This window comes from Myxine glutinosa, chromosome 2 (genome assembly GCF_964187855.1).
Source record: "Myxine glutinosa chromosome 2, kmMyxGlut1.1, whole genome shotgun sequence".
Classification (NCBI taxonomy): Eukaryota; Metazoa; Chordata; class Myxini; order Myxiniformes; family Myxinidae; genus Myxine; species Myxine glutinosa.
In genome coordinates, this window is record NC_136262.1 from 48,854,911 (window position 1) to 48,882,686 (window position 27,776).

General features: G+C 49.6%; 1 protein-coding gene and 1 long non-coding RNA gene across 3 annotated transcripts in view; both read right to left on the reverse strand.

Moving 5' to 3' along the window:
- Nucleotides 1-483: 483 nt before the first annotated feature.
- LOC144891025 (uncharacterized) lies at nt 484-4,596 on the reverse strand. Its single transcript, XR_013622662.1, has 2 exons — nt 1,017-4,596; nt 484-954 (listed from the first exon to the last, which is right to left on the reverse strand). It is a non-coding gene; the product is annotated as an uncharacterized LOC144891025 (long non-coding RNA).
- A 3,482-nt stretch (nt 4,597-8,078) lies between these two features.
- The window catches only part of LOC137421810 (uncharacterized), a 74,752-nt gene continuing 55,054 nt past the window's right edge, over nt 8,079-27,776 (reverse strand). For both annotated transcript variants that reach the window (XM_078773253.1, XM_078773254.1), the window contains exons 10-11: nt 11,864-12,043; nt 8,079-8,664 (exon numbers count right to left, since the gene is read on the reverse strand). In XM_078773253.1, coding sequence (XP_078629379.1) covers nt 8,534-8,664; nt 11,864-12,043 — 311 coding nt within the window. In that variant the 3' untranslated portion in view covers nt 8,079-8,533. The remainder of the gene's footprint in view (nt 8,665-11,863; nt 12,044-27,776) is intronic.

A 27,776-nucleotide genomic window follows, 5' to 3' on the forward strand; every position in this document is an offset into this window, starting at 1 on the left:
CAACCAAGGACAGACGATTTTTACACGCTACCCGCTTCAGCACTCGGCGGTCCCATTCTGTGAGCTTGTTTGGCCTACCACTTCGCGGCTGAGCTGTTGTTGCTCCTAGGCGTTTCCACTTCACAATAACAGCACTTATAGTTGACTGGGGCAGCTCTAGCAGGGCAGAAATTTGATGAACTGACTTGTTGGAAATGTGGCATCCTATGACAGTGCCACGTTGAAAGTCACTGAGCTCTTCAGTACGGCCCATTCTACTGCCAGTGTTTGTCTATGTAGATTGCATGGCTGTGTGCTTGAATATATTGTTATAGATCGCGGTTTGGATGTTATAGACCGAGCGGTGGTGTAAAACCGCGACCTAACAAAACTCACCCGATTCACCCAGAACTTTGGCCGTATCGCACCCTAGCTGCTCAATGAGGGAAAAGACAAAAGCGACGCAATGTAAGAGGAAAAGGAATTAAAACGAGAAGACGTACAGACGAGTAATGGGGTTTATTATTTACACACACAAGCAAAAAGGAGCAATCAAGTTTATTTACAACACATAAGACGCAGGTGACACAGTGCAAATACTAGCTTATCTACAGGCTTAACTTATCCCAGGACAGAACAAACAAACGACTGACTCACGCGGGGAATTGCAGGAATCGCAGGATGTGGATGGCTGGAGGGAGAGGGAGGTCCAAGGGGGGGTCATGCAGCACGATCGGCGCGTTTAGCAGCCGCCGTTCCTTTTCGGCCCTGCTCCAAACCGCCGCCCAGGCCCCAAGCGGCTGCCGGGTGTCGCTGCTGCTGCCGCCTCCATTTGCCTTGCCAGGCCTTGTCCCACTCGTCTGGTCCAAACCTTCCACTCTTTCTTGGTCCCTCACTCTGACCACCGACTCCTCACCGCAACCAACTCTGTGCAACCAACTCTGACCAACGGTGCAACCAACCCTGCGCAGCCAACTCTGACCAACGGTGCAACCAACCCTGCGCAGCCAACTCTGCGCAACCAACTGTCCAACCACCTCTGTGCAACCAACCAACTGTCCAACCACCTCTCCTTTTACTTCCGTGCGCGCCTTTTTATAGCGCCTCCAGCGATCACGCCCCCGGCGCTTTGGACACGCCCATCGGGGCGCTCACCTCGGCCCTGGCTGGTCGCACGACCCTCGGGCTCCGCCCCGGGCGACGACGGGCGGGCGCGCCCCTCCCCTCCTCTGACGAGGTGGAGACACGCCTTTCTTCCCTGACTCGAGCCTCGTGGTCAATGGCGGTTATTGGAGGGGAGGGAAAGGGAGATTTTTGGGGATGGGAAGGAAAGGGGGTCTATTCTCTTTCACTGGTGCAATGGAGTATTTCAATTAATGGAAGACACAGCCTTACGCTAATACACATAATAAGGATATAACTGTCAAAAGAAAGGATATATCGTGTCCTGCATGTATGTTTTATGGACTAACTACAGAAACGCCCTTTGACCTTTATACAACCACAAACGGAGGGAGGAGGGGTGATATTTTACAACAACCTTTTACAACAACATTTTACCACAACAACAAAATAAAAAAACATTCTCATATCCACAACACTGCACCCTCCTCCCCTTAGGCACGTCCCGGGCCTATTACTTTTACCTTAGTGTGGCACGTAGGTGTAGTTCCCTCTACTTTTAACCTGACCCTGAGTGCGACAGTTTTAAAACATAAATAAATGTGTCCCGCTGCTCCATTGCACCCTGCCTAACAGACTTACGCCCACAGTTAACCGAATTGCGGAATGGTCTTCAAACTATACACTGACGGTGGGAAGCATTATTTACACTGACGCTATTTTTATTTACAAAACTAACCCAGGACCTGTAATTGTTCTTTCTTGGGGGGGGAGACAGTCTGTTCTGCATCAATGCACCATTAAAGCACCCAAAAACGCACCAAAGCACCCTCAAGCACCAATCGGTGCACAGTCATCACTGTTCATGAATAAAAATAACCAAACAACCCCTAACCCTGCAGGTGTCTCTTGCTCTTCGGCTCCCTCTGCTGGTTATTATTATTTGTCTTCCAGATGTTGTCATTCTCTTTTGCTTTGCTTACTGGCGGCCTATTTGCAATAAAGTGTGCCCAATGTGTCCTTCTTATTTATTTTATTTATGGCCCACAGGGCCGACTATGTGTGGTTCACCTGTGGGGCATCGGTGCCCTGTGGCCAAGGTCCGCCAGCAAGATTTCGGGCCCTCTTGGCCGGTTCCAGCAGAGGGGCCATGCCCCAACCCATGGGGTCCATAAGTGGTGCTCGGCCACAGGCATGTGGTCCATAATGTGGTGCATCGATGCAGACAGCTGGTTCTGGGAATTTCGGGCGCACAATGGCCGACCCACGCACGCTCCCCTCGGCGCCCAACGGCGCTCAGGTCCTCATGTGGGAGACAAAAAGGGGGGACAAGACAGATGAGCGAGGGGTAAGGTCTCAAGGGTACACATCAAAAAGGCAATGCAAGGCGAAATGCGTACGGAGGGCGAAGTGAGAAAGCTCGTCCCTACCGTACGTCACCCCCCTGTTACCTAGCCCACCCTTGCCCTTACCCCATATGTACAAAACCTACACATTACCAATTCGTCACTACTGTCACGTCTTCCCCATATTTCCCCTATATCAAATTCGTCTCCACAATCCCTCTACTTCAAAAATTTGCCATTATCAATTCATCATCAATCCTCATAAGGAGGCAGAGATGGAACATCAAAGCACAATGTCACACCCACGTCATGATGCGTCTCACAATCCAAACATTTGCATCATAAAAAATAATCAAACATGGCATGGTGTGGAGTACCTGTCACCTCAGGTGAGTGGGTGCAGATGGTGCGAGGAGATCCTTCATCCTAACTACCCTCTAAATGATTTTAACACACTTTACACTACCCGGGGTCTTTCTCTGGCCAAACCATTGGCCCTCTTACACTATGGGTTCTAAAAACCAATTCCCATTGGCCAAACTGTGGTGCTTTTCAATTTGGGGTCTCACTCCCCCGATTCATCTCCCGGTGCCCTCGCACAATTTCTGGGCCGCGACGTGTACCTCTCCCAGCGGGTCTACCCACCTGCACACCTCCACCACTGTAGTTGCCTCCGAGCTTACCTGCTCCTTACCCTAACCTAACTACCTGGGGAAGGCCCTCTGGCACTCTCCCCACTCGGTGCCCTCTCTGGCACTGGGCTACCCGGGTCCATCCTCCGGATCCTCGGGCCCCATCCACAACTCTACCGGCTCCCAGAGCCCACCTGCGGCCTCACCTGGCCGACATCCTTACAGTGGTGGAGTGCCCAAACCAACTACACACACTAACAGGCTACACGCCCAGCCATTTCCACAACACTAATGCACCCATCCAAACAGCATTCTTCCAACCGCACCACAGATGCCAATATCCAACCACAATTTACCTGTACCCTCTACCTAACTCTTACACTACCCGCCCCGGGTATCCGTGATGGGGGTCCACTCTTCCCCCATTCACACCTTCGCACCATCCACTCCACTCCACAATTTCCACCATTCTCACTCCACGACCATCCATTCCAATCCTCCATACCATTTATTCCATACATCTGTCTTTCATTCACCTGTCGTTGCACACCTGTGCAATCTCACCTGGTGCCACCTGCACCCTCCTCCTCTTTCTGGACCAGTTGGTCAACGCAACACACATCACCATCACTCACTCATACACTGCTCCACACACCTGTTCAGTTGCACACCTGTGCAATCACACCTGTTCCATTCTCACCTGTTCAATCCTCACACACACGGCATCATCTCAGCTAACTTCTCCCCTCTGAAACTTGCGCTTCCCAGTCGTCCCTTTAAACTATTGCGCTCCCACGTCATTATAATCCACACTAATCTACCTGCGTCCCCACTACAGGTATCAGTCACTAACTAAACTTAACGTTACCTAATGTCAATCTCTTCTAGATCCCTACAATATAACCTAACCCACCCGGGCTAGTTTTCACTGCCATACACCCCATAAACTATAGCTCCTTTGCCCCCCGTCTGTGAGGGATGGTGGATTTGCCATCCCACCACATCGGGGGTCTCTCGCTATCAATTTTGTACACCTAAATTCCAACCAATCAAAAATTTGCCAATCACTACTCATCATCTGCCAATCATTACTGCCAATCCTTTGCCAATCATCAAATTTTGTTTTTTCTCTAATTTTGGGTCCAAAACACTATCACTATCACGATCACCATCATCACAGTCCGCTATATCCTAGCCTCGGTGCGTCATGACATCATTAAACTCGGCTTCGTAAAGCCGAGCAATGAATTCGGGTGGTTTGGTTGCCTGCAGGTTGAATCCGTCCGGCTTTCGGTTCAAGGGAGGTGGTTTGGTTGGACCGAGATTCCACGCACCATCTCGGCGCGGCACCTTGCGGTCCCGGGCCCGATGGCTCCATCTCCCCCGGTCGGAACCCCGTCCCCACGAGGGGGCACCGTTCCGCCTCCTCCCACTCGCCCTTGAACCGGACCGGTCGCCTCGCCCGACAAAGCCCGGACTCGACCGTGCGGGGCGGGGCCAAGCCCGAATCGGCAACGACGCTTCGAAGAGAAGCGACGCAGCATCGACCCGCGCCGGGCCTCGCACCCAACAAAGCACCCCCCCTCGCACCGAGTGCTCGCATCGGCTATCCGTCGTTCTAACCACTAAACCGGTTACCATCGATGCTTCACTTGCATGCTTACAAGCATACGCTACCTCTTTCACCCTCACAAAACCTGGCGTTCCAACGCCGTCCGTACATTCCACCAACGCTCTCTCTGTTACACACCACACCTCTTGCGCACACTTCGGTCCACACCTCTCCTCCGTTACGTCCTCCGTAACACTCACCATGGGCGTGCACTCCGCATTGCTCTCACTCCCTGTGTCACACCCCGTACACACCGACGTGCATTCTCGCTCGCACTCGGTTTCACTCCCACACTTTATAACACACCCACTCGCCGACGCACACTTTTTCCTCCCACGCGTGCCATTTCCACTCACTCGGGACCCTTCACCAACGCCCGGGTGCTTCCTCGATCCCAAGCGCGCGAAAATTCTTTTGTCGCTAAACATCCTCTTACAAAATCTCCCAGCACAATACACAGCACGTCTCACCTTCGGGGTTCTTCTTCCTCCCTGCACCAAAACCTGCAAACTTCCATTTGGATTAGCGAGTACAGCATCAGGATGTGCATTTAGACTTTGAGCAATTTCCATTCCTTCCTCCGATTGTTGCTCTTTTAACTTTAAGTCCCCGGTCTCTCCAATTTCAACTATACCCATAATTTCTTTGTTCACCTCGACGACCGTTGGCTTTAATAAAACACCCTCCTCTACCTCATCGGTCGCCGGCTTTTCCAAACCCCGGGTCGCGATTTCTACCCCCGTCATTGTACCCGTGCTTTTCTCCGCTTCGCTCAACCAGCGCTTTCCGACTCGCGTTACCTCCTCGTGCACCCCTGGGACCCTTTCGCCCAACTTGCGGTCTCTGTCCCTCTGCTCCCTTGCCTCTGATATCCGTTTTTCCACTTCACACCTGGATTCCTCCCTCAATTTTTTTTGATCACACCCGGATTCGTCTGACATGGCATCCCTCTTCCAATTATACACTGACTCTTCCATAGAGGCCCTCATTTGTGCCATAAATTGCTCCATGAGGGCCTGCATTTGGGCCATCCCTCCCACTTGTGCAGCGGGTGCGGCCGCCGTAGCAATGTGCGAGGCGCCATTTTGTGCGTCCGATACTCCCTCAACCACACCTTCTTTCCTCTCCTCCACCATTTTTTTTCCTAAGTCCTGGGTCGATTCTACCCCGTCTATCTCTCCCACCGGCATCCCGTCGCCTTGAACAGCCATGGCGCGATTTCAAAATTCGGGTTTTGCTTAAAAAAAACAAAGTTCGGCAGCTCGTAATTTTGACCAAAATTTTTTTTCTAGATGTTTTAAAAATTTGGTTCGGGACCCGAATTCCACTCCCAGACACCAATTGTTATAGATCGCGGTTTGGATGTTATAGACCGAGCGGTGGTGTAAAACCGCGACCTAACAAAACTCACCCGATTCACCCAGAACTTTGGCCGTATCGCACCCTAGCTGCTCAATGAGGGAAAAGACAAAAGCGACGCAATGTAAGAGGAAAAGGAATTAAAACGAGAAGACGTACAGACGAGTAATGGGGTTTATTATTTACACACACAAGCAAAAAGGAGCAATCAAGTTTATTTACAACACATAAGACGCAGGTGACACAGTGCAAATACTAGCTTATCTACAGGCTTAACTTATCCCAGGACAGAACAAACAAACGACTGACTCACGCGGGGAATTGCAGGAATCGCAGGATGTGGATGGCTGGAGGGAGAGGGAGGTCCAAGGGGGGGTCATGCAGCACGATCGGCGCGTTTAGCAGCCGCCGTTCCTTTTCGGCCCTGCTCCAAACCGCCGCCCAGGCCCCAAGCGGCTGCCGGGTGTCGCTGCTGCTGCCGCCTCCATTTGCCTTGCCAGGCCTTGTCCCACTCGTCTGGTCCAAACCTTCCACTCTTTCTTGGTCCCTCACTCTGACCACCGACTCCTCACCGCAACCAACTCTGTGCAACCAACCCTGCGCAGCCAACTCTGACCAACGGTGCAACCAACCCTGCGCAGCCAACTCTGCGCAACCAACTGTCCAACCACCTCTGTGCAACCAACCAACTGTCCAACCACCTCTCCTTTTACTTCCGTGCGCGCCTTTTTATAGCGCCTCCAGCGATCACGCCCCCGGCGCTTTGGACACGCCCATCGGGGCGCTCACCTCGGCCCTGGCTGGTCGCACGACCCTCGGGCTCCGCCCCGGGCGACGACGGGCGGGCGCGCCCCTCCCCTCCTCTGACGAGGTGGAGACACGCCTTTCTTCCCTGACTCGAGCCTCGTGGTCAATGGCGGTTATTGGAGGGGAGGGAAAGGGAGATTTTTGGGGATGGGAAGGAAAGGGGGTCTATTCTCTTTCACTGGTGCAATGGAGTATTTCAATTAATGGAAGACACAGCCTTACGCTAATACACATAATAAGGATATAACTGTCAAAAGAAAGGATATATCGTGTCCTGCATGTATGTTTTATGGACTAACTACAGAAACGCCCTTTGACCTTTATACAACCACAAACGGAGGGAGGAGGGGTGATATTTTACAACAACCTTTTACAACAACATTTTACCACAACAACAAAATAAAAAAACATTCTCATATCCACAACAATATATACCTGTCAGCAATGGGTGTGGCTGAAATAGCCAAATCCACTAATTAGAAGGGGTGTCCGCATACTTTTGGTCATGTAGTGTAGAAACACTCTCAGGGGAATTGTGGAGTTGTATAGTTTCAAGCCCTGTGTGCGCGATTCAAATGAAGATGGTGTTAGTGAAGATGGCGATGCGATGTTAAGTTTGTAGTGTATATGAAAATGCCGGTCGCATGTTCACTACAGATTGGTAGGTTTTGTTTTTCCGTTCAGTTGGCGGTTTATAAGGAGTTTTGTAATAATTGATAAATCAGTTATATTAACTGCAGAATAAATACGCATGACACAGTATGGACATGACACAGCACGAACAGAACACGGCATGGAAACGGCACGGATACAACATACCACGGAATGAGACAACACAGACACAGCAAAAACAAATTTGTAGCTGCTAGAAAGAAAAAAATTGTAATGCCATATATGACCAAGGTGGGACTCGGGCCCTCTGAACCTCCCCACTCCCCCACGCCCCACACTGTTGTGCCAATCGTTGTGGCCAATGGTGTCGATTGTTGCCAGGATGGTGGATTATTCTTTGCGAGAACTTGGAGCAAAGATTTTATAGCGTCCTTAATTTGGCGTAGGCAAGTTATCGTTGGCACCCTGGCAAAATTAAAAATTCCCTCTATAACCTTTTGGGGGCATTTCATCAGTGGTCCAGCTGCAAACCCCATATACCATACACCACACCAGCAATATGTTGCATTACAAAAGATGACGAAGAAGAAAAACCTCCAAGAGTGCATGCACTTCTGATTATGTTTTACCAAAATACAAAATGTAGAAAGAACCATCATCAGGCATTTGCAGGATAGATTATATTGAGCAAATTATTGTGTAATTTTAGCCAGATATGATTTAAGAAAAAAGTTTGGAAGAAAGGTCTGTATACATTGAAAAAAGAGGGAGACAGAGAAAAAACGGCAAGTCTAGAAAGAAAAGATAGAGCAAGAGGTGGAGGGGCTTTTGAGGGTTTTGTGAAAGAGAGAAGAAGATGTAGGAGAAAGAGAATGACAGAGAGAGAGAGAGAGAGAGAGAGAGAGAGAGAGAGAGAGATCAAAATTCTACCATTTATGTTTATGTGCGTAGTATATAAATGTCCAATAATTAATTGGTGGGAGCGAAGAAATAATGCCTGAAATTTTTCTTTCCTTTTGATTTTCGAATACAAAATACTCATACATTTTGTTAAAGTTTGGCCGCTAATCACATTGCACTCCAGCGTCCTCACTGTGATTGCAATTATGTGAACCCCAATCATCAGAACTGCAGTCTGCGATGTCCGTCTCGTTTCCATTGCATCTCAATTCATCCAGAAATATTGGTCCTCCTCCTAGAGAAAGAGAGGGAGAGAAGGAGAGAAGGACACGCACACAGCTCAACACTGGTTTTGTTTGTGTCTTGTAAACTCCATGTTTCAAAATCCAAGGAAACTCAGACACAAAAACAACTTTGTGGCCTACCATTTTTACCTTATACACAGTGTGCTCCATACCTCTTATTATCCATGTTATTTTTAATCATATTAAATTATTATTTTAATTATTATTTTTAAATCATATTAAAATTATTTCATATTTATTTAATTATTTAATTTATTTAAATTATTTAATTAATTAATTGTGTCTCTGAGTTAATTTAATTTAATCTGAGTTAAAATTAATTATTTAATTTATTCAAAATTATTGAATCATATTAAATTATTTAATCATAATTATTTTTAATCATATTAAAAATACTATTTATTACTAAAAACTAATTATACTAAAAAAATATCACTAAAAATACACTTTACTATTTGCTAACAGGGATAATAAAACATATAGCCTACCCTGTAAAAGCATCAAGGCCTATACCCTTCTATCAATGTCATCTCCCATCAGTATCACATCTCTCAAAACATCAAAATTCAGCTAAATCTGTTTAGGCAAGGACTATATTGAGATCATTGCCGAATGGGTTGATGCCAATTACAACCAGACACAAGATCATTACTCGGGGGAAGTAGATCACACAATTTCTGATCGGCCATATCACAAATTCTGATAGTTAACAAATAAATCCTTCAAGCAGATAAGAATGACATAAGAGAGGTAAATGGTAGGAAATTGTAAGTAAATTCAGCAGCCATCTGATACTTGACCAAAGTACGAGTTCATAGAATACCTTAACCTACACTGCCTTAAGAAACAAGGACTATGAGGAGCAAATTTGATTGGTCTTGATGATGTAAAATGCCATAATATTTAGTCCAAGTACTGCTAAAGTGTCAAAAAGGTGATTTGTGTTCTACAGTGTTCAAGTACAGTATATAATTCCATTTAAATAAAATAGGATTTTTAAAGAACATTTTAAAAAAATTCCGAAGTTTACCGCCGTTGACGCAGCATCTTTTACACCGCCTGATTTAACACGTTACATTAGTTCTTCATACCTGGTGTTTGTGTCTTTTATGAGTTCCTCAAAAACAGCAAGTTTCCTGATTTAAAATTTTGTTTGAAATATTATCCCACTCTCTGTGCATGTGCAATCGGGACAAATCCAGAGACAAAGTACTGTTAAACTACAGGTTCATGTTCCGATTCGTGTTCAAAATATGAAGTTGTTCCTCGATCATAAACTCACATTTGTAGGCACACAGACAGACAGAAGTGAACCAATTGTTTAACCCCGCTTTTCACTTCGCATGCTTGGGGTAAAAATGATCAAGTGCACATAAGATCAGGGTGTACAATTATTTTCAAACTCCCTAAATACCAAAGTCGTTCAATTTTGTATCCCTTAAGGCAATCATTCTTCGATTGGATTCAAGAGATTCTCATTGGAAACCAAATATAAAAACTCCTGGATGTGCAGGACTGGGAATCATCACTTATAGTTTGTTACAGTAGAGGAAATCGCTGATTTTAATGGGAATTTTGATTGACATGCTCACTTTAGCTAAACAAAATGAATCAAATTAATGATCAAATGAATTCTGAGGGCCTTTCTCTCTCACTGCAGGCAGGTTGGTGGTCTTTCTGTCTTCTATCGACTCCTCTCCGGCCTTGCTCCCCCAGCTCTGTCTGTGCTCTATCCCCCAAATATTCCTACAGGTCGCACAAGATCTGCCAGCAACCCTCTTATGGTTAAACTGCCAAAATCAAGACTCTCTTTTTTTTTTTCTTTTTTTTTGTATACTGAATCGAGGCTCGTGAAAGAGCTAACATTTATTTCACAAACAAATCAACCAGACAAACAAAATATATAAAAAGAGGGAGCGGAAGACAAGATGGGGAGAGAAGGGGAAGCACACAAACACACAAACACACACACACAAACACACAAACACAACATTTGAGAGCAGGGAGAAGTGTGGGAGGGAGAGGGCTTGGGGGGAGGAGGCGTGGGAAGAGGGGGGGGGGGGGGGGGAGAGGTATAAAACACAAGGGGACCGAAATTAGCGGGGGTAGAAAAGATCAAGGTTTTGTATGGGGGAAGATAAGAGATGGTGGTGAACAGCTGTTTTAAAGACCTGGAGGGTGGAGTGGGATTGAAGAGAGTGAGGGAGTTTGTTCCAGAGGCGGGAGAAAAGAGGAATGAAGGAGTGAAGGTGAGCTCGTGAAAGATCGAGCCGGGCTTCAATTGTGAGGCCCAATTGAAAAGGCAAAATATCAGAAATTGAAGGCTTTTTTTATTTTAAACGATTTATATAAACATCCGTTGAATCATATCACACGCAAATTATCAAAATCTAAACAGTATTTGTAGAAATTCCATAAAAGCCACATCACTGTTCATATCGGTAAATATTATTCCATCGTGTTTGGAAAAACTGGAAAATTGGAAAAATTGGGAAAAAATTGAAAAAACAATATAGCCTATTTTACTCCAGGGGGTCCCAGGATTACCCACCCAAAATTTCGTTGCGATCGGTTCAGCCGTTTTTGCGGCACCTGGGAACGGATGGACGGACAGACAGACAGACAGACATTTGGTGAATTATAGTAAGATGGTAGACCTGCACTGAAGTTGAGCATCTCATACTTGTTTCATGACCTTGACCTATTTTTGGGGGATTGTGACCTAATTAACAAAAAAACACTTTTTTGATTATAACTGGAATAATTTTCTTACGATTTTCATGATGAGTTTTTTGGATAGATTGTAGATGGCGACACATTTTCTTAATTTACACTCTATCCATAAATGTTGAAGGTGAAGGTCACATGCTATCATTGGTCCAAAACAATATGGCCATCATTAGATCGTGGGCCAAAGGTAAATCGCGGGCGATCTCTGAGATGGCAGATATCTAGTTCCGTCTTGTCAGCCTCTGTGTCTATATCCTGTGGGTTGATTGATTGGGCCCTAAGGCATAGGATATTTAAGGATTTGCCGTTCATTGTTGTCTCATGTGCGCATGTGTCGGATAGTGGGTAAGGGGTTTTATTATTGATTCATTTTATTATTTATTGCCAAAACAAATCTCTGATTTGCACCATCATTCTGAAATCTCTCAGACAGCTCATAATTTACATTCCTTCAATCACCTTCACCAAAATGTGCCCCGCTGTAAAATGTCGTGGCAGAAGAGAAACCGAGCATCTTGCAAACCACCGTGCCATCATTGATGTCCCAGTTGTCATCACATATGGTGCCCCACTGGCCCTCGTAGAAGATCTCGACACGTCCAGAATTTAAACTCCCGCCAACCAGCCTTGCCTTGGTTCCTGTTTGTACATCAATGTCAACTCTGTGTAAGCAGAACATTCTGTACAGTTAACAGTTCAAGCAAGAAACATGTTAAGCCACACATTTAAACACACACAACATTGATTTATAATATTCCTTGTGGAATTTATGAGTACACTGCATTTATAACCATTTTGCAGATATCTGGGTCATCTAAAGTTTCCGTTACACTAATATCTTATACTGATACTGCAACTAAGGCCTTCAGCAACTCCATGGGACTGACAATATCTGTGAACTCCCAACTCACATCAATCACTGGAAAAAGCTCTGTGTTTCAAACTTCTGGGCTTCACCATCAGCTGCGAGTTATCCTGGGCAGACACGTCAAAGGTGGTCTCCAGAGCCATTCACTAAATAGGCATCCTCCATTGCAGAAAGTCCTTCCTTCATGTATCTGAACTTCTCACAGCAACAATACAGGGTGTTCCAAAAAGAGCCGGACAACTTAATATATTGTTGCGGATATGGGATTTACATCCATCCATATCCGCTTGTAAATATTCCCCTATTTCCTCAATACTTCCCAACTATCCCCAATCCCCCCATTCCCTAGTCCCATTTTCTGTAAACAACACTCTGTAGACCCGACCTCCCCCTATTTCCCCCATTAAATGTCGCATCCAGGTCCACCGCATCTCATGTAAGACAACTATAGGACATCTTGCTAGTTATTCTTAGTCTATGTCAGTTAAGGACTCGTTTCCATTAATTCTGACTCTTCGTTGCACCAGAATGTGATTGTATGGCACCGTTAGGAAGTTTAGGACCTCCCAATACCTCCCCGCAGCTCTTCCTCACGGTTCAACAACAACAACAACAACAACGGCGGCGGCGCGGGGAGTGCGCGTCCTCACTCCGGCTTGGTTGGTAGGGGGTGTTGGGAGGGCACCAGGCCTTTCCAACGAGCCGCCATCGAACATGTGCTCGACGGGGTTACCAAGTAGGGGCTCGCTGTCAGCTCCTCGTCAAGGGCGGAGCCCGGTAACCCCCGCACCCAATAGAAGCGGCGGACCGGTCCCATCTGGGGCGGAGCCAATGAGCCGAGGTCGTGTGACTCCCCGCTGAGCATGCGCAGGAAGAGGGAGGTGACGTCAGATGCGCGCTGAGCTTGGAGAGAGAAGGACGCCACCTCCGAGCGCTGTGACACCTCCCCGCATCTCTGGACTGGACCGTGCTTTATCCTGTCCCTGAGCCAAGGTGCACCTTGTGCTATCGACTGCCTGTCCTTCCCTGCCATCAATCCCTGTGTAAGTCAGTCTTGTTCCGTTTGTCTGTGGTCTGTCTGGGATAGATAAGATTGTATCTAAGTGCCTATCTCTTCTGTGTCTTTTACCTCACTCTACCTTGTAATCTACCCCTTTTCTCCACCACTAATTATATCCTCCTCCGGAGGTCTTGAGAACTGTACCCCTTGCGTCGTTTCATTTATCCCAGTCGTTGTGTCCTTTCCATCATTGATTTAGCGTAGCGCGATTTGCCCAACGTTCGAGTGGAATCGGGTGAGTTGGGGGTAATCGGGTAAACTGTGCGAACACGGCGGCCATTCCGCTCGGTCAAGCAACATCTTAAGCCGTGTCCGTAACAATTGGTGTCAGGAAGTGAGATTGGACCCGAAGCGCGCTTAACGCGCTCAAAATTACAAGCAGTGTGAAATTTGTTTTGTTTTAAAATAAAAACCCGAATTTTGAAAGTTGCGCTATGGCAGATCAAGACGGCTGGGTTCCGGTAGAGGAGAGTGAGGCAGGGTCGATCCAGGACCAAATTGAGGGACAAGAGGAGAGCGAAGCAGTGAGGGCGGCAGGTTCGCAAAATGGCGTCCTCGCGCACGAGGTTTCGGGCGCACAAGATGGCGTCCTCGCGCACATGGTTGTTGCGGCACCAAATTTAGCCGCGCCCATGGTCGCGGTAGCCGAACCCGAGATGCCAATGAATTGGAACCTGTTTATGAAACAGATGATGGCCTTTATGGTAAAAACAGATGATAATTTCAAAGGGATGGATGCTCAGGGTGAGCGAATGGGAGACCAAATTGGAGGTTTGAAAAACAGTATAGAGGCTCAGAGTGAGCAAATGGGGGTAATGGGGTCCAATAGCGAGAAATTGAGGGAGGACATGGGGGCCAATAGCCAACGGTTAGAACAAAGGATGGGGGCCCAGATCGGAGGGTTAGGGAGTAGAATAGAGGGATTAGACAATAGATTAGGGGAAATACAGGAGGGGTTAACGGGGGTGGAAAATAGAATGGCTGCCCAGGAGAATCAGATAGAGGGAGTGAAAAATGGGTTAGAGGGGTTAGAAAACAGTATGGAAGGCAAATTGAGGGACATGAGGGACCAAGCGGAAAGGGAAGTTAAAAAAATGGGGCAGCAGATAGAGGGGGTCAGAATGGGGGTAGAAACTAAATTGGATGCTCACAGGGAGGAAATGGAGCAGATGAGGGTGGCATCTGGGCAGGAGATGCAAGTGATGGGAGAGATCAGAAGAGGTGTGAGTGAGGAGGTCGGAGGAGTGCGCGAGGAGGTGAGGCACTGTAAGGAGCGCATGGAGAAGGAGGTGAGAAAGGGGACTGTAAAATTGCAAGGTGGTATAGAGGAGTTGACGCTGGGAGTAGAACAACTGACAGTGGGACAAAAGGAGTTGGGGGAGCAGGTAAAGAAGAACACAGCGGTAATAGAGGGTTTAAAATCGACACAGAAGGAGATGAAAAAGGACGTAGGGGTAATTAAAAAAGAGTGTCAGATGGTACATGAGGACCTGACGAGGAAAATGAACAAGGTGGTAGAGGTGATGGAGGTTAAAGAGCGGGAGGTGCGGGAGCACATAGAAAAAAATAAGGTGGAGTTAGAGGAAGAACTTAAGGGGGCGCACGAGGAGATGAAGGAGGTGAAGCAGAAATTAGAAGAAGTGGAAGAAGGGGTGAGCGAAATTAAGAAGCGACGGAGAGAGGATAAGAAAGAGATAAAGGAGGAAGTAAAAGAATTGGTCCAAAGTCTGTGTTCGGATCGTGATGATGTGCTCATTAACCGGATGAGGGATTCGCAGGTGATGGAGGAGAAGCGAAGAGAAAGAGGACCCGGTGTAAGTGGTGACCAATATGGTCGTGCGTATGATGCGCCAGGTGATTTAATAAGCTTGGGGGTCGAGATGGACCCGGATGTTCGTGAGAGGCCAAGAGTGAGGTGTATGGCTGGTCCGGAGGGTATGGAACGAGGGTGCGAGCGAGAGGGTCCGGTGATGGGAGAGGTGCGAGGTGTGAGTGAGCAAGGTTGTGGTGGTATGGAATGGGTAGCGGGTTGCGGAAGTGTGACCCATGCATCGACACCAACAGGGGTAGTTTTTAGAGGGACAGGGGAGGCACGGGAGCCCCTTGGGGGTAATGTACTGTGGGGGCCCGGCCGGTTCGGCCCCGCGCTGACCCCGCAAGGGGCGACGCACGGGGTCCAGCAGGCGGGCAACGACTCGCATACGAGGTGGTCCCACAAGGTCCCACTCGCGCCGTATGACGGCAAGAGTGATCTATGCGCGTACCTGGCGCAGTTTGACTGTGTGTGTAAGGGCAACGGTTGGGGTGAGGACGAAGGTGGAGTACACCTGGTGGCCGCATTGCGCGGCACGGCGGCGGAGGTGGCGACGGCATTACCACCGGGTGCTCTCACCCTGCCAGCCCTCCGCGACGCCCTAATTAATCGATTCGGCATTGAACAGCAGAGCGAGCTTGTTAAGGCTCAGCTCGCGCTGCGAAAACGCAAGCCCCAGGAAGCCATCGGGGAACTTGCCCACGATATTCGCCGCGCAGTGGGGATCGCACATGCTAGCATGGCAGCGGATTCCCGGGAAAGCCTGGCGCTGGACCATTTTATCCAGGCCCTCCCGGAAATTGAGCTCCGGCAACAGCTCGCCATGTGGCGCCCGCAGACTCTGAGCCAGGCGGCTGACGCTGCGGCCCGTTGGGAAGCAGCGAGGCCCCTGGCGTGGGGGAGCGAGCGTCACGCAATGGCGGTCCGCCAGGTGGGACCCACGATGGAGGGCGGACCCCTTAGGGGGCCCGCCCCCGACGTGAGTCCTGACCTGGCGGGCATGGTCCGGAGGCTGGTGGACCAGCGCCTGGCGGGACCTGGACCATGGCAGGCGGCCCCGGAGGTGGCCCGCGGTGGACCACGAGCGGGTAATCCAATTTGGACCTTCAGGGGGGGAAATTTGGAATTCCGGAGACAAGCACCTTATCAGGTGAGGTGCTATACTTGCAACCGTCTGGGTCACCTGGCGCGGCACTGGCGAGCCACGCGCCGGGATGATCCCCGGCGGTTGAGGTCCTCAACTCCGCCCAGGGGGGAGCGGGTTAGCCGACCCCAGACACCCCCCCGCCAGACCCCGGGAAACTAGAAGGTGTCGGGCACGTAGGGCGGTGTTCGGCAGAAGAGGATGGAGGAGAGCCCTCATTGACGCGACAGGTCATTTATTGTGGCCAGATTGGAACCGGTAGCCTGACAATCAGATGCAAAATTGCCGGCGTGGGGGTAGACGCCGTAGTGGACACAGGAGCTAGCGCCACGATCATCAGCCCTGTGGTCCTTGATTCGAGCGCAGGTGGCTGGGATAAGATCCAGCGCCTGCAAAATTATAGTTTGCAACTTGCTACCGGGGTAACGGCCCCGATCATAGGGCGTGGTTCTGTGACCCTCAAGTTAGGGTCGGTAAGGAGGGAGATAGATGTTTGGGTGGCGGAGGTGTGCGACTCATGTTTAATAGGGTTGGATTTGTTGACTGCCAGCGGTTGTAAAATCGACTTGTGCCGGGGGATCCTGCAGGTGGGAGTAGGAGAGCTGCCATTAGGGGGAGTGAGCACGGCCGAGAGAGCGGAGCTGGAGGCTTCCGAGGCCGTGACCATTCCCCCAAGGGCCGAGGCGATAGTGCCGGCCCGGTGGGCAGCTCGCCCAACATGGCAGGAGTCCTGTGGCCTGGTCGAACCGGTGGCAGCGCAGTCCATACCGGGTTTAATCGTGGGCCGCACCCTTGTAAAAACAGACGGACCGGTAGTGGCCGTCCGAGTAATAAATATAAGTACAGAACCACGCACTATAGTAAGGGGCACGAGGGTAGCTGGCTGCACCCCAGTTGAGGAAGTCGCGACAGTGAGGGGCGAGAACGTCCAGCCGAGCCGGCCCCGGGGGGAGCCTTCAATAAGAAGTAGGAATTGGCCCGATCCCATTTGCGAGATGGTAAATCGTAGTGGCGTAGAGTTGGGAGGTACCCAGAGGGAGGCCTTACACAAACTGGTTGGATCCCATTTGGACCTCTTCTCCCTGTCCACCGAGGATATTGGACGTACGGGCCTGGTGAAACATCAGATCCACACCGGTGAGGCCCGGCCTATTCGTCAGGCCACCCGACGGCTCCCTTGGAGCAAGAGGGCGGAAGCTGACGAGCAGGTTGAAAAAATGCTCGACGCAGGCGTGATCGAGCCCTCGGGAAGTCCTTGGATGTCACCTGTTGTGCTGGTCAAAAAGAAGGATGGGACCACGCGGTTCTGCGTGGACTATCGCCAGCTAAACAACGTGACACTCAAGGACTCATATCCCCTGCCAAGGATTGATGACACCCTCGATGCCGTTGTGGGCTCAAATTGGTTCTCAACTTTGGACCTCAAGAGTGGGTATTGGCAGGTGGAGATGGATAGGGCAGGGAAGGAGAAAACGGCATTCTCCACAGGTAAGGGACTGTATCAGTTTACTGTGATGCCGTTTGGTTTGTGTAACGCCCCCGCCACCTTTGAAAGATTGATGGAACATGTACTAGGCGGCATGCCATGGCAATCATGCCTGGTGTACCTGGATGACATCCTAATACATGCCAAAACGTTCCCCCAGGCAGTAGCTAATTTGGACCAGGTGTTCGGGTGCCTCAGACAGGCAGGGTTGAAGCTGAACCCGAGTAAGTGCACCTTGTTTGCCAAGGAGGTGGCCTATTTAGGCCACGTCATCGGTTGCGAGGGGGTAAAAACGGACCCAGACAAAATTAAAGCGGTAGAGGAGTGGCCCGCACCACGTACCATCAAAGAGGTGCGGGGATTTTTGGGACTCTGCTCCTACTACCGGCGCTTTGTGGCGAAATTTGCGGAGTTGGCCCGTCCCCTCCACCGGCTTACGGAGAAGGGGACGCGATTTAATTGGACACGGGAGTGCCACGAGGCCTTCCAAAAATTGAAGGGGTGTCTAACATCCGCACCCCTTCTAGCTTACCCCACTAGCAACGGGGCATTTACCCTGGACACGGATGCGAGCCAGGAAGGATTGGGCGCAGTTTTGTCTCAGACACAGGAGGGCGTGGAGAGAGTGATTGGTTACTATAGTCGGGCCTTAAGTAGGCCCGAGCGAAATTATTGTGTCACTCGCAAAGAGTTATTGGCTATGCTGGCTGCCATGAACCATTTCCACCCGTACCTGTACGGGCGGAAATTTTTGGTTAGAACTGACCATTCCTCCTTGCAATGGCTCCTTCGGTTCAAGGAACCGGAGGGCCAAATTGCAAGGTGGTTGGAAAAGTTGCAGCAGTACGATTTTGATGTGGCCCATAGGGCCGGGAAGGCCCATGGTAATGCAGACGCACTCTCTCGGCGGCCTTGTCTGGGGGAAAACTGTAAATTTTGTGCGAGACACGAGGAGAGGGAGCAATTGGGCGATTCCGCCCCGATTCTCGTCGTCCGGGCAACCCGGGTGAGAGGGCCAATTTTGCCACTAACCGCAGATGAGGAATTCGGAACTTTGGCTTGGAGCGCGGCCCAGCGGGAGGACCCCGTACTGGGGCCGGTGCACGAATGGGTGAGATTGGGGCAAAGACCTAATGGGGAAGAGGTCACCCCCCTCAGGGCACAGACCAAGGCATATTGGGCTCAGTGGAAAACCCTGGAATTGAAGGATAACATCTTGTATCGCAAGTGGGTGGAGGTTCCCTCTGATAAAACTTCCTGGCTGGTGGTAGTCCCAAATAAATTTAAGACCGATATATTGCAACAGGTGCATGGTACCCGCCCCGGCGGCCATTTGGGCAGGACAAAGACGACATCGCAGGTACGCCGGAGGTTTTATTGGGTGAATATGGGGCGCGACATACAGGACTGGTGTCGGAGATGCGACGCCTGTACTGCCAAAAAGGGACCAGCACGGAGGATGAGGGCCCCCCTTCAATTACACCAGGTGGGGGCCCCCCTAGAGCGGGTGGCCATGGATATCCTAGGCCCACTACCCCGCACCCGCCTAGGTAATAAGTACATCCTCGTTGTGATGGACTACTTCACCAAGTGGCCGGAGGCCTACGCCCTCCCCAACCAAGAAGCAGGGGTGGTAGCGCAGGCCTTCGTGGAAGGATTTGTGTGCCGGCATGGGATTCCACAGGAGTTGCACACCGACCAGGGACGAAATTTTGAGAGCAAATTGCTAAAAGATGTGTGCAGTCTCCTGTCAATTCGGAAAACAAGAACAACGCCTTTAAGACCTCAATCTGACGGGATGGTGGAAAGATTTAACCGAACTTTAATCCAACAACTGGCACTGTTCACCGCCACCCGTCAGGATGACTGGGACGAACATCTCCCTTATTTGCTCATGGCCTACCGAACCAGCCAGCACGGGGCCACCGCATGCAGTCCAGCGTTGCTTATGTATGGGCGGGAGTTACGGGCTCCCGCCGACTTGCTATGCGGTCCCGTGCCAGACACAGTGGTTAACCCGCCGAGGGAGGGGTATGCACATCACCTAGAGGAAGGCATGGAGCTAGTCCATGCCTTCGCCCGCCGCCAACTCCATCTGGCGGGGGAAAAGATGAAGCGCAGGTACGACCACCGGAGCCAGGGGAGTCAGTACACTCCGGGGATGAAGATTTGGTTCTTCAACCCCCGGAGGAGGAAGGGTAGGTGCCCGAAACTCACCTCTCCCTGGCAAGGCCCGGGGGTCGTCCTGTCACAAGTCTGTGACGTGGTAGTAAAAATCAAAATGGGGCCACGAGCCCTCCCTCGGATCGTCCACGCCGACCGGATAAGGCCTTACACCGGCGAGCATGCGCCCCCGTGGATTGCCTCGGCTTTAGATGCCGAGGCGGGACCCAGTACCTCTGAATAAGGGGGGGCTTATTAGTGCCAGAGGACTGGGGGATTGATGAGCGATGGGCCCGGTGGGTAAGGGTGGCATCCCTGCCACCCTTCCCATGATGGGGCAAATGCGCTATAGTTTATGGGGTTTATGGCAGTGAAAACTAGCCCGGGTGGGTTAGGATATTGTGTGTAGGGATCTAGCGAAGATGACATTAGGTAACGTTAAGGTTAGTTAGTGAGAAGGATACCTGTAGAGGGGACGCAGGTAGATTAGAGTGGATGATAATGACGAGGGAGCGCAATAGTTTAAAGGGACGACTGGGAAGCGCAAGTTTCAGAGGGGAGTAGTTAGATGAGATGATGCTGTGTGAGAACTGGACAGGTGTGTGGAGCAGTGTATGAGTAGTGAGTGTTGTGGATCAGCGCGAATGCGCTTGGGGGAGAGAAGGGTGCAGGCGGCACCAAGTATGAGAGCACAGGTGGAGCAGAGAATGAGTGGTGTGGAGAGAGTTGGAGTAAGTGGTACAGAGTGGTGTGCATGGTGCGAAGGTGTGGATGGGGGAAGAGTGGACCCCTTTTCACGAGTACCCAGGGAGGGTAGTTTAAAGAATAGTTAGAAGGGATAGGTAAATTGTGGTTGGATATTGGCATTTGTGGTGCGGTTGCAGAATGGTATTGTCGATGGGTGCATTGGTGTGGTGAAATTGGCTGGTCGTGTGGCCTGTTAGTATGAGTGTGAATGGTTGGGCACTCCGCCACTGTTAGATGTCGGCCAGGTGAGGCCGCAGGTGGGCTCTTGGAGCCGTTAGTGTCAGTGGGTGCCTGAGGATCCCGGGTATGGATCGGGCAGCCCGTGCCAGAGAGGGCACTGAGGGGGTGAGAGTGCGAGAGGGCCTTCCCCAGTTAGTTAGGTTAGGGTGAGGAGCAGGTGAGCTCGGTAGGCAACAACAGTGGTGGAGGTGTGCAGGTGGGCGGACCAGCTGGGAGCGTCACACGACCCAGCCACTGAAATTGTGCGGGGGCACCGAGTGATGAATCGGGGGAGTGAGACCCCAACTTGAGAAGCACCACAGTTTGGGCAATGGGAATTGGTTTTTAGAACCCATAGTGTAAGTTGGCCAATGGATTGGCAGGGAAAGACCCCGGGTAATGTAAAGTTGTTAAAGTCATTTAGGAAATAGTTAGGATTGATGACCCTGTCGCACCATACGCAGCCACTTACCTGAGGTGGTGATGATGACTCCACACCTGTGTTCCTTTGTTCTGTGTTGCAGGAAATGAGAATTGCTGTTTGGATTTGTGAGACGCATCACGACGTGGATAAGACATTGGGGTGATTCCATCTCTCCCTCCTTAGGAGGGACTGATGATGAATTGGTGATGGCAAATTTTGATGTTGAGTTGGAGATGGCAAATTTTGATGAGATTTGGAAATGGCAAATTTGATTGGTTAGGAGGGAGAGAAGACGAATTTGGTTTATGGGAGGAACGGGGAAGACAGTAGGGACGTTTGTTGATGTGTAAAGTAGATGTTTATGGGTAGTGTTGTGTTTTGTGGATACAGTAAGGGGTAATGGAGGGGCAATGTAGGTTACCTGGTGGGGGGGGGGGGGGGCGTACGGTAGGAACGTACCTGTCTCACCTGGTTCCCATGTGCCCCCAGTGTGCATTACCTTACATTGCATGCACTTTTGCGCCCTTACCACCTTACTCACTTGTTTTCCTTTGTCTCCCACCTCCGAGGATCTGGCTTTGGGGCAGAGAGAGAGGAGAGAGAGGTGCTGGCTCCGCAGTTGTGGGCCTGTACTTCCGCTGCTTGCTGCCTGGATCGATACACCAAATGGACCGCAATTTTTGTGGCCGCCCACCATGGACCGCAGTTCTTTTGCGGGCAAGCACCACCCGTTGATGGACCTCTGGGTCAACGTGGCACCTATGCCATACAGGTGAACCACTTTTAGTTGGCCCCCTGACGGCCACAATTCAGAAATGGACGCGGTTGGCGCCTTTCTTTATTTCTAAAGAAGCCAGAAGGCCAAGTGCCCTCCATGAAGGCAAGACCAGCGGCAGAACATCGGCTGGCTGCGACACCACCGGTGACCATGGACACTTGATTGTATGTCGTTGTATGTCGACTGAGTTCTTCCCATACTGAGTATACTCATACTGAGTTCATACTGAGTTCTGGCCAACGTTCGACCATGGACACTTGACCTGTTCTTTGAGGAACACATGCAGGTGTTATGCATAGAGAGAGCACGCATGCCAGCATCGATACACCAACCCACGAGTGCCCTGTGGCCCTATGGCCTTTAATAATGTGCAGAGCACCCCATCCAAGCACCAAAAGCACCACCCCATTATGCACAGTCAGCACCATCCGGTGCACCAATAAAGTGTTCAATAATAAATGCACAATCAAGTGTCCATGGTCACCGGTGGTGACCGTCGTGTAAATATCAGTCTAGTCTTGTGTAAATGATGCCCCCTACCGGCTGTATGTTTAGTTTGAGGATGCTTTCCGCGATTCGGTTATCCTGTGGGTGTGTTTCTGTTAGGAGAAGGGTGCAACGTCGCAGGGGGACATATTTACTCATTTGTGAACATCTGTAAAACTGTCGCACTCAGGGTTGAGTTAATAGTAGAGGGAACTACATCTGAGTGCCACACTAAAGTAGGTAAAAATTTATTGGGTCAGGATGCCCCGAGGTAGAGAAGGGTGCAAAGTTGCGGATATGGGATTTACATCCATCCATATCCGCTTGTAAATATTCCCCTATTTCCTCAATACTTCCCAACTATCCCCAATCCCCCCATTCCCTAGTCCCATTTTCTGTAAACAACACTCTGTAGACCCGACCTCCCCCTATTTCCCCCATTAAATGTCGCATCCAGGTCCACCGCATCTCATGTAAGACAACTATAGGACATCTTGCTAGTTATTCTTAGTCTATGTCAGTTAAGGACTCGTTTCCATTAATTCTGACTCTTCGTTGCACCAGAATGTGATTGTATGGCACCGTTAGGAAGTTTAGGACCTCCCAATACCTCCCCGCAGCTCTTCCTCACGGTTCAACAACAACAACAACAACAACAACAACAACAACGGCGGCGGCGCGGGGAGTGCGCGTCCTCACTCCGGCTTGGTTGGTAGGGGGTGTTGGGAGGGCACCAGGCCTTTCCAACGAGCCGCCATCGAACATGTGCTCGACGGGGTTACCAAGTAGGGGCTCGCTGTCAGCTCCTCGTCAAGGGCGGAGCCCGGTAACCCCCGCACCCAATAGAAGCGGCGGACCGGTCCCATCTGGGGCGGAGCCAACGAGCCGAGGGCGTGTGACTCCCCGCTGAGCATGCGCAGGAAGAGGGAGGTGACGTCAGATGCGCGCTGAGCTTGGAGAGAGAAGGACGCCACCTCCGAGCGCTGTGACACCTCCCCGCATCTCTGGACTGGACCGTGCTTTATCCTGTCCCTGAGCCAAGGTGCACCTTGTGCTATCAACTGCTTGTCCTTCCCTGCCATCAATCCCTGTGTAAGTCAGTCTTGTTCCGTTTGTCTGTGGTCTGTCTGGGATAGATAAGATTGTATCTAAGTGCCTATCTCTTCTGTGTCTTTTACCTCACTCTACCTTGTAATCTACCCCTTTTCTCCACCACTAATTATATCCTCCTCCGGAGGTCTTGAGAACTGTACCCCTTGCGTCGTTTCATTTATCCCAGTCGTTGTGTCCTTTCCATCATTGATTTAGCGTAGCGCGATTTGGCCAACGTTCGAGTGGAATCGGGTGAGTTGGGAGTAATCGGGTAAACTGTGCGAACACGGCGGCCATTCCGCTCGGTCAAGCAACATCTTAAGCCGTGTCCGTAACAATATGTAGAAACACAAACGATACAACAATACCCTTTGTTTTATATGATACAGAAACTCATACCGTTTTGTGCGCACCATCAATACAATGTGACCTCCGTTTGTCACTCTCAATACATCAAGGCGGTACACAAGTTATTGTCATGTTCCGCTCAGTATGTTTGCATCCACCAGTGCGCATGCAGCTGTGATCCGAGAATGAAGATCTTGCAGGCTTGACACAGTGGTGTTGTAGAAAACATCTTTGACAAACTGCCACAGAAAAAATCAAGTGGGTTATGTCTGGTGATAATGTGGACGAGGCAATTGGTCCGACTCGGCCAATCTAGCGACATGGAAATTTTGCATTCAGGACGGCTCGAACGACTAACGCCCAATGAGGGGGAGCTCCGTCCTGTTGAAAAATGATATTGGTTTGCAGGTCTTCCAACTGTGGGAAGATGAATCCTTCCAACATGTTCATGTAAATTGTTGGGGTCATTGTTTTCGCCGCAAAGAAAAAACAGACCCACCAAGTGGTCAGGAGAAGGCCACACCATACATTGACCTTTGGACTGTCGTGTATGTGTTCAATGACCACGTAGGGGTTTTCAGAGCCCCAGATCCTCACATTGTGCCAGGTGACGTTCCCCGATACATGAAAGCAAGCTTCGTCTATGAACATGACCTTTTTCAGGTAATCTTCGTCAGCCTCTATGTGACTGAGCAGTTGCGTTTGGGTCCATCATTTGGTTTGAGTTAATGCAGAATCTGCACCTTATAGGCATAAAGCTTCAGTCTTTTATGCAAAATCCTGTGTACGTTGATGATTGGTAGTCCCAGTTCTCTGGATGTGCGTTAGATTGATTTTCTGGTACTTTGTTGAAATGATTCACGCACTCGTTCACGTCTGCTGCACTTGTGCTTGGTCGACCGGTACTTTTCTGTTTCTGACAACTTCCAGTCTCCTTAAACCTCTTGCACGACTCTCTGATACTAGTCCGCGATGGCGGATTCATTCCGTACCTTGTACAGAAATTACGCTGAACCTTTGAGTCAGATATCGTCTTGATGAACCATTCGACGCACTGAGCTTTCTCTTGTGGAGTCGCCATTTTGTTTCACACTAAATCACCAGACATGAAACTAAAGAAAAACCGTATGAGTTTCTGTATCAAATAAAACAAAGAGTATCATTGTATCATTTGTGGTACTAAATATATTAACAAACAAAATTGTCCAGGCCTTTTTGGAACACACTGTACGTTCTTCATAGATCTCATTGGAGTAATGCTGTGCCATGTGGCACATGCCATGATTATTGTTTTCGTTATTGCATATTACAAGCAGAGTACCCACCTTACGGGTGATCTTGTTACAAGTGTTCAACATGTTATGAAACATCCCTTTATTTGGGTGATGCATAGGCAACAGACCGCTGCCTCAATTGCTCATGAAATTAGAAGTAACCCGTGTTCCATACATGAAGCAAAGACATAACCCGTGTTCCATACTGCTGTACATAATGCATCGTGGTTATATAACTCGGGTAATTCCATTACACTGGCACATAGGCTGATACCAGAGACCTGAAGTCCAAGGCTTGAAGCCTGAGGCCGAAATGTAGTCACCTTTACAAGGCCCATAATGCCTGTCAGCTGTTTAACAGAATCCTTCCTCCCAAAGGATGTGGCTCCTTAGGGGCTCTTGCTGGCTATATTGTCTCCTCCAATTTGATTGGCCTGAACCATGCCCTGGTAGCGGAGCAGCACTTTACATCAATAACTCAATTTATCACTGTCTGTATACAACCCCGTGGCATACCTTTGACTATGACTACAACTCCGCTCTCACCTCTTGTTTGTCTGCATGTTAGACCACTCCAAAACTATCTTTCAATCCTAACAAATCTCACACTGTCTCTCTCTCTCTCTCTCTCGCTCTCGCTCTCGCTCTCGCTCTCGCTCTCTCGCTTTCGCTCTCTCTCGCTCTCGCTCTCTCTCGCTCTCTCTCTCGCTCTCTCTCTCTCACTCTCTCTCTCTCTCTCTCTCTCTCTCGCTCTCTCTCTCTCGCTCTCTCTCTCGCTCTCTCTCTCGCTCTCTCTCTCGCTCTCTCTCGCTCTCTCTCTCGCTCTCTCTCTCGCTCTCTCTCTCTCACTCTCTCTCGCTCTCTCTCTCGCTCTCTCTCTCTCGCTCTCTCTCTCGCTCTCTCTCTCGCTCTCTCTCTCGCTCTCTCTCTCTCTCTCTCTCGCTGTCTCTCGCTCTCTCTCGCTCTCTCTCTCGCTCTCTCACTCTCTGAAAGGACCGTCTGGAAAACCCTTCCATCCTCTTTCTTAGCAATCCTGTTGAAGAGGTTCAGTCACTCACTTGAGTTTCACTATCAACCATGACCATGTTTTGGCAAACCACATTTCAAAGTTGGCCTCCAAAGCCAGCCGACGATTGGACTTCCTCCATTGTGCAAAGTACTTCCCTGGCAGACCTGAACTCCTATGTCCACATACAAGATCTTCATCCACAGCTTGATGGAATACTGCTCTCCCCTCTGGGCTGGTGCTCCTGCCTCTCACCTTGCTCAGCTTGACACCGTGGAAACCATGGCCTTCAAGACCATTGCAAACTCCCGCGATGAAGCTGAATCTATAGGCCTATCACTTTGCCATCACAGTCAGGTCGGTGGTCTCTCTGTCTTAAACCGCCTTCTTTCTGGTCTTTCCATGCTCTGACCTCTCCGTGCATTGTCCCTCCTGCACCTCCTCCCCCCATGTTTTTGCAGGGCTCCTACAGTCCACAAGCAACCCTCTTCTGGTGAAACTCACAAAATCCAGGATCACTGCTCACCTCCACTCATTCGTTCCTCTTTTTCCCCACCTGTAGAACCAACTTCCACATTCTTTTCAATCTCATCCTTCCTTCCAGGTTTTCAAGACAGGTGTTCACCACCATTTCACATCATCCACCATACAAAAAAACCATGATTTTTTCTACCACTATTATCCCTCCCCAAGCCCTCCTCCTTCCAACTCTCCCATTTTCCTTCCTGAGAATTTGCTTCTGTATCCATCTTGTCCACTCCCTGCACCCTCCCATATCTCTCTTTATCCACATCCCTTGTTTGGTTGTCTCTGTCTATTTTTGCCCTTGGCCCTGCTGTTGGTGTTTCCCCCCTTACCCCATATTTCTAATGTTCATTTGGTACTCCTTCTGTATTCCAGCTCTTGCACGAGCCTTGTCTTTGTCGACCAAAAAAAGAAGAGTATATTTCATGGATTTTGGGTGAGATTCAAACAAACTAGTACTTTTCTCTTTATTCATTTTCAGGAATAAAATATTCATAAGCAATCCACACTCAGGATTACAATGATACATTTTCCTATGTAATCAAATATGATGTGAAAATTAATTCTGCAAACATGTAGTGACCCTGATATTTCTCACAAGGTGTTTCCTTGGATTCAGAACATGACAAAGAAGCAAATATGTGTCGTTTAAAATTATTACATCCTATTATTCAGCCTCATCTGATTAGATGATCTGATCTGATCTGGCTTAGCGGTTAGGGTGCTGGCTTGGGATCCTGGGTTCGAATCCCGGTCGATCGCTGAATTAACACCAGGGGGGTTGACTCAGCCTGTCATTGAGGTTGACTCAGCCTGCCATCCTTCCGAGGTCGGCAAATTGAGTACCAGCTTGCTGGGATGAATGATCACGGTGTGTACCCCGGTTTAGAATAGATACACCGTATCCCTGCGCATCGTAAGAGCATGACCAAGGGTTGG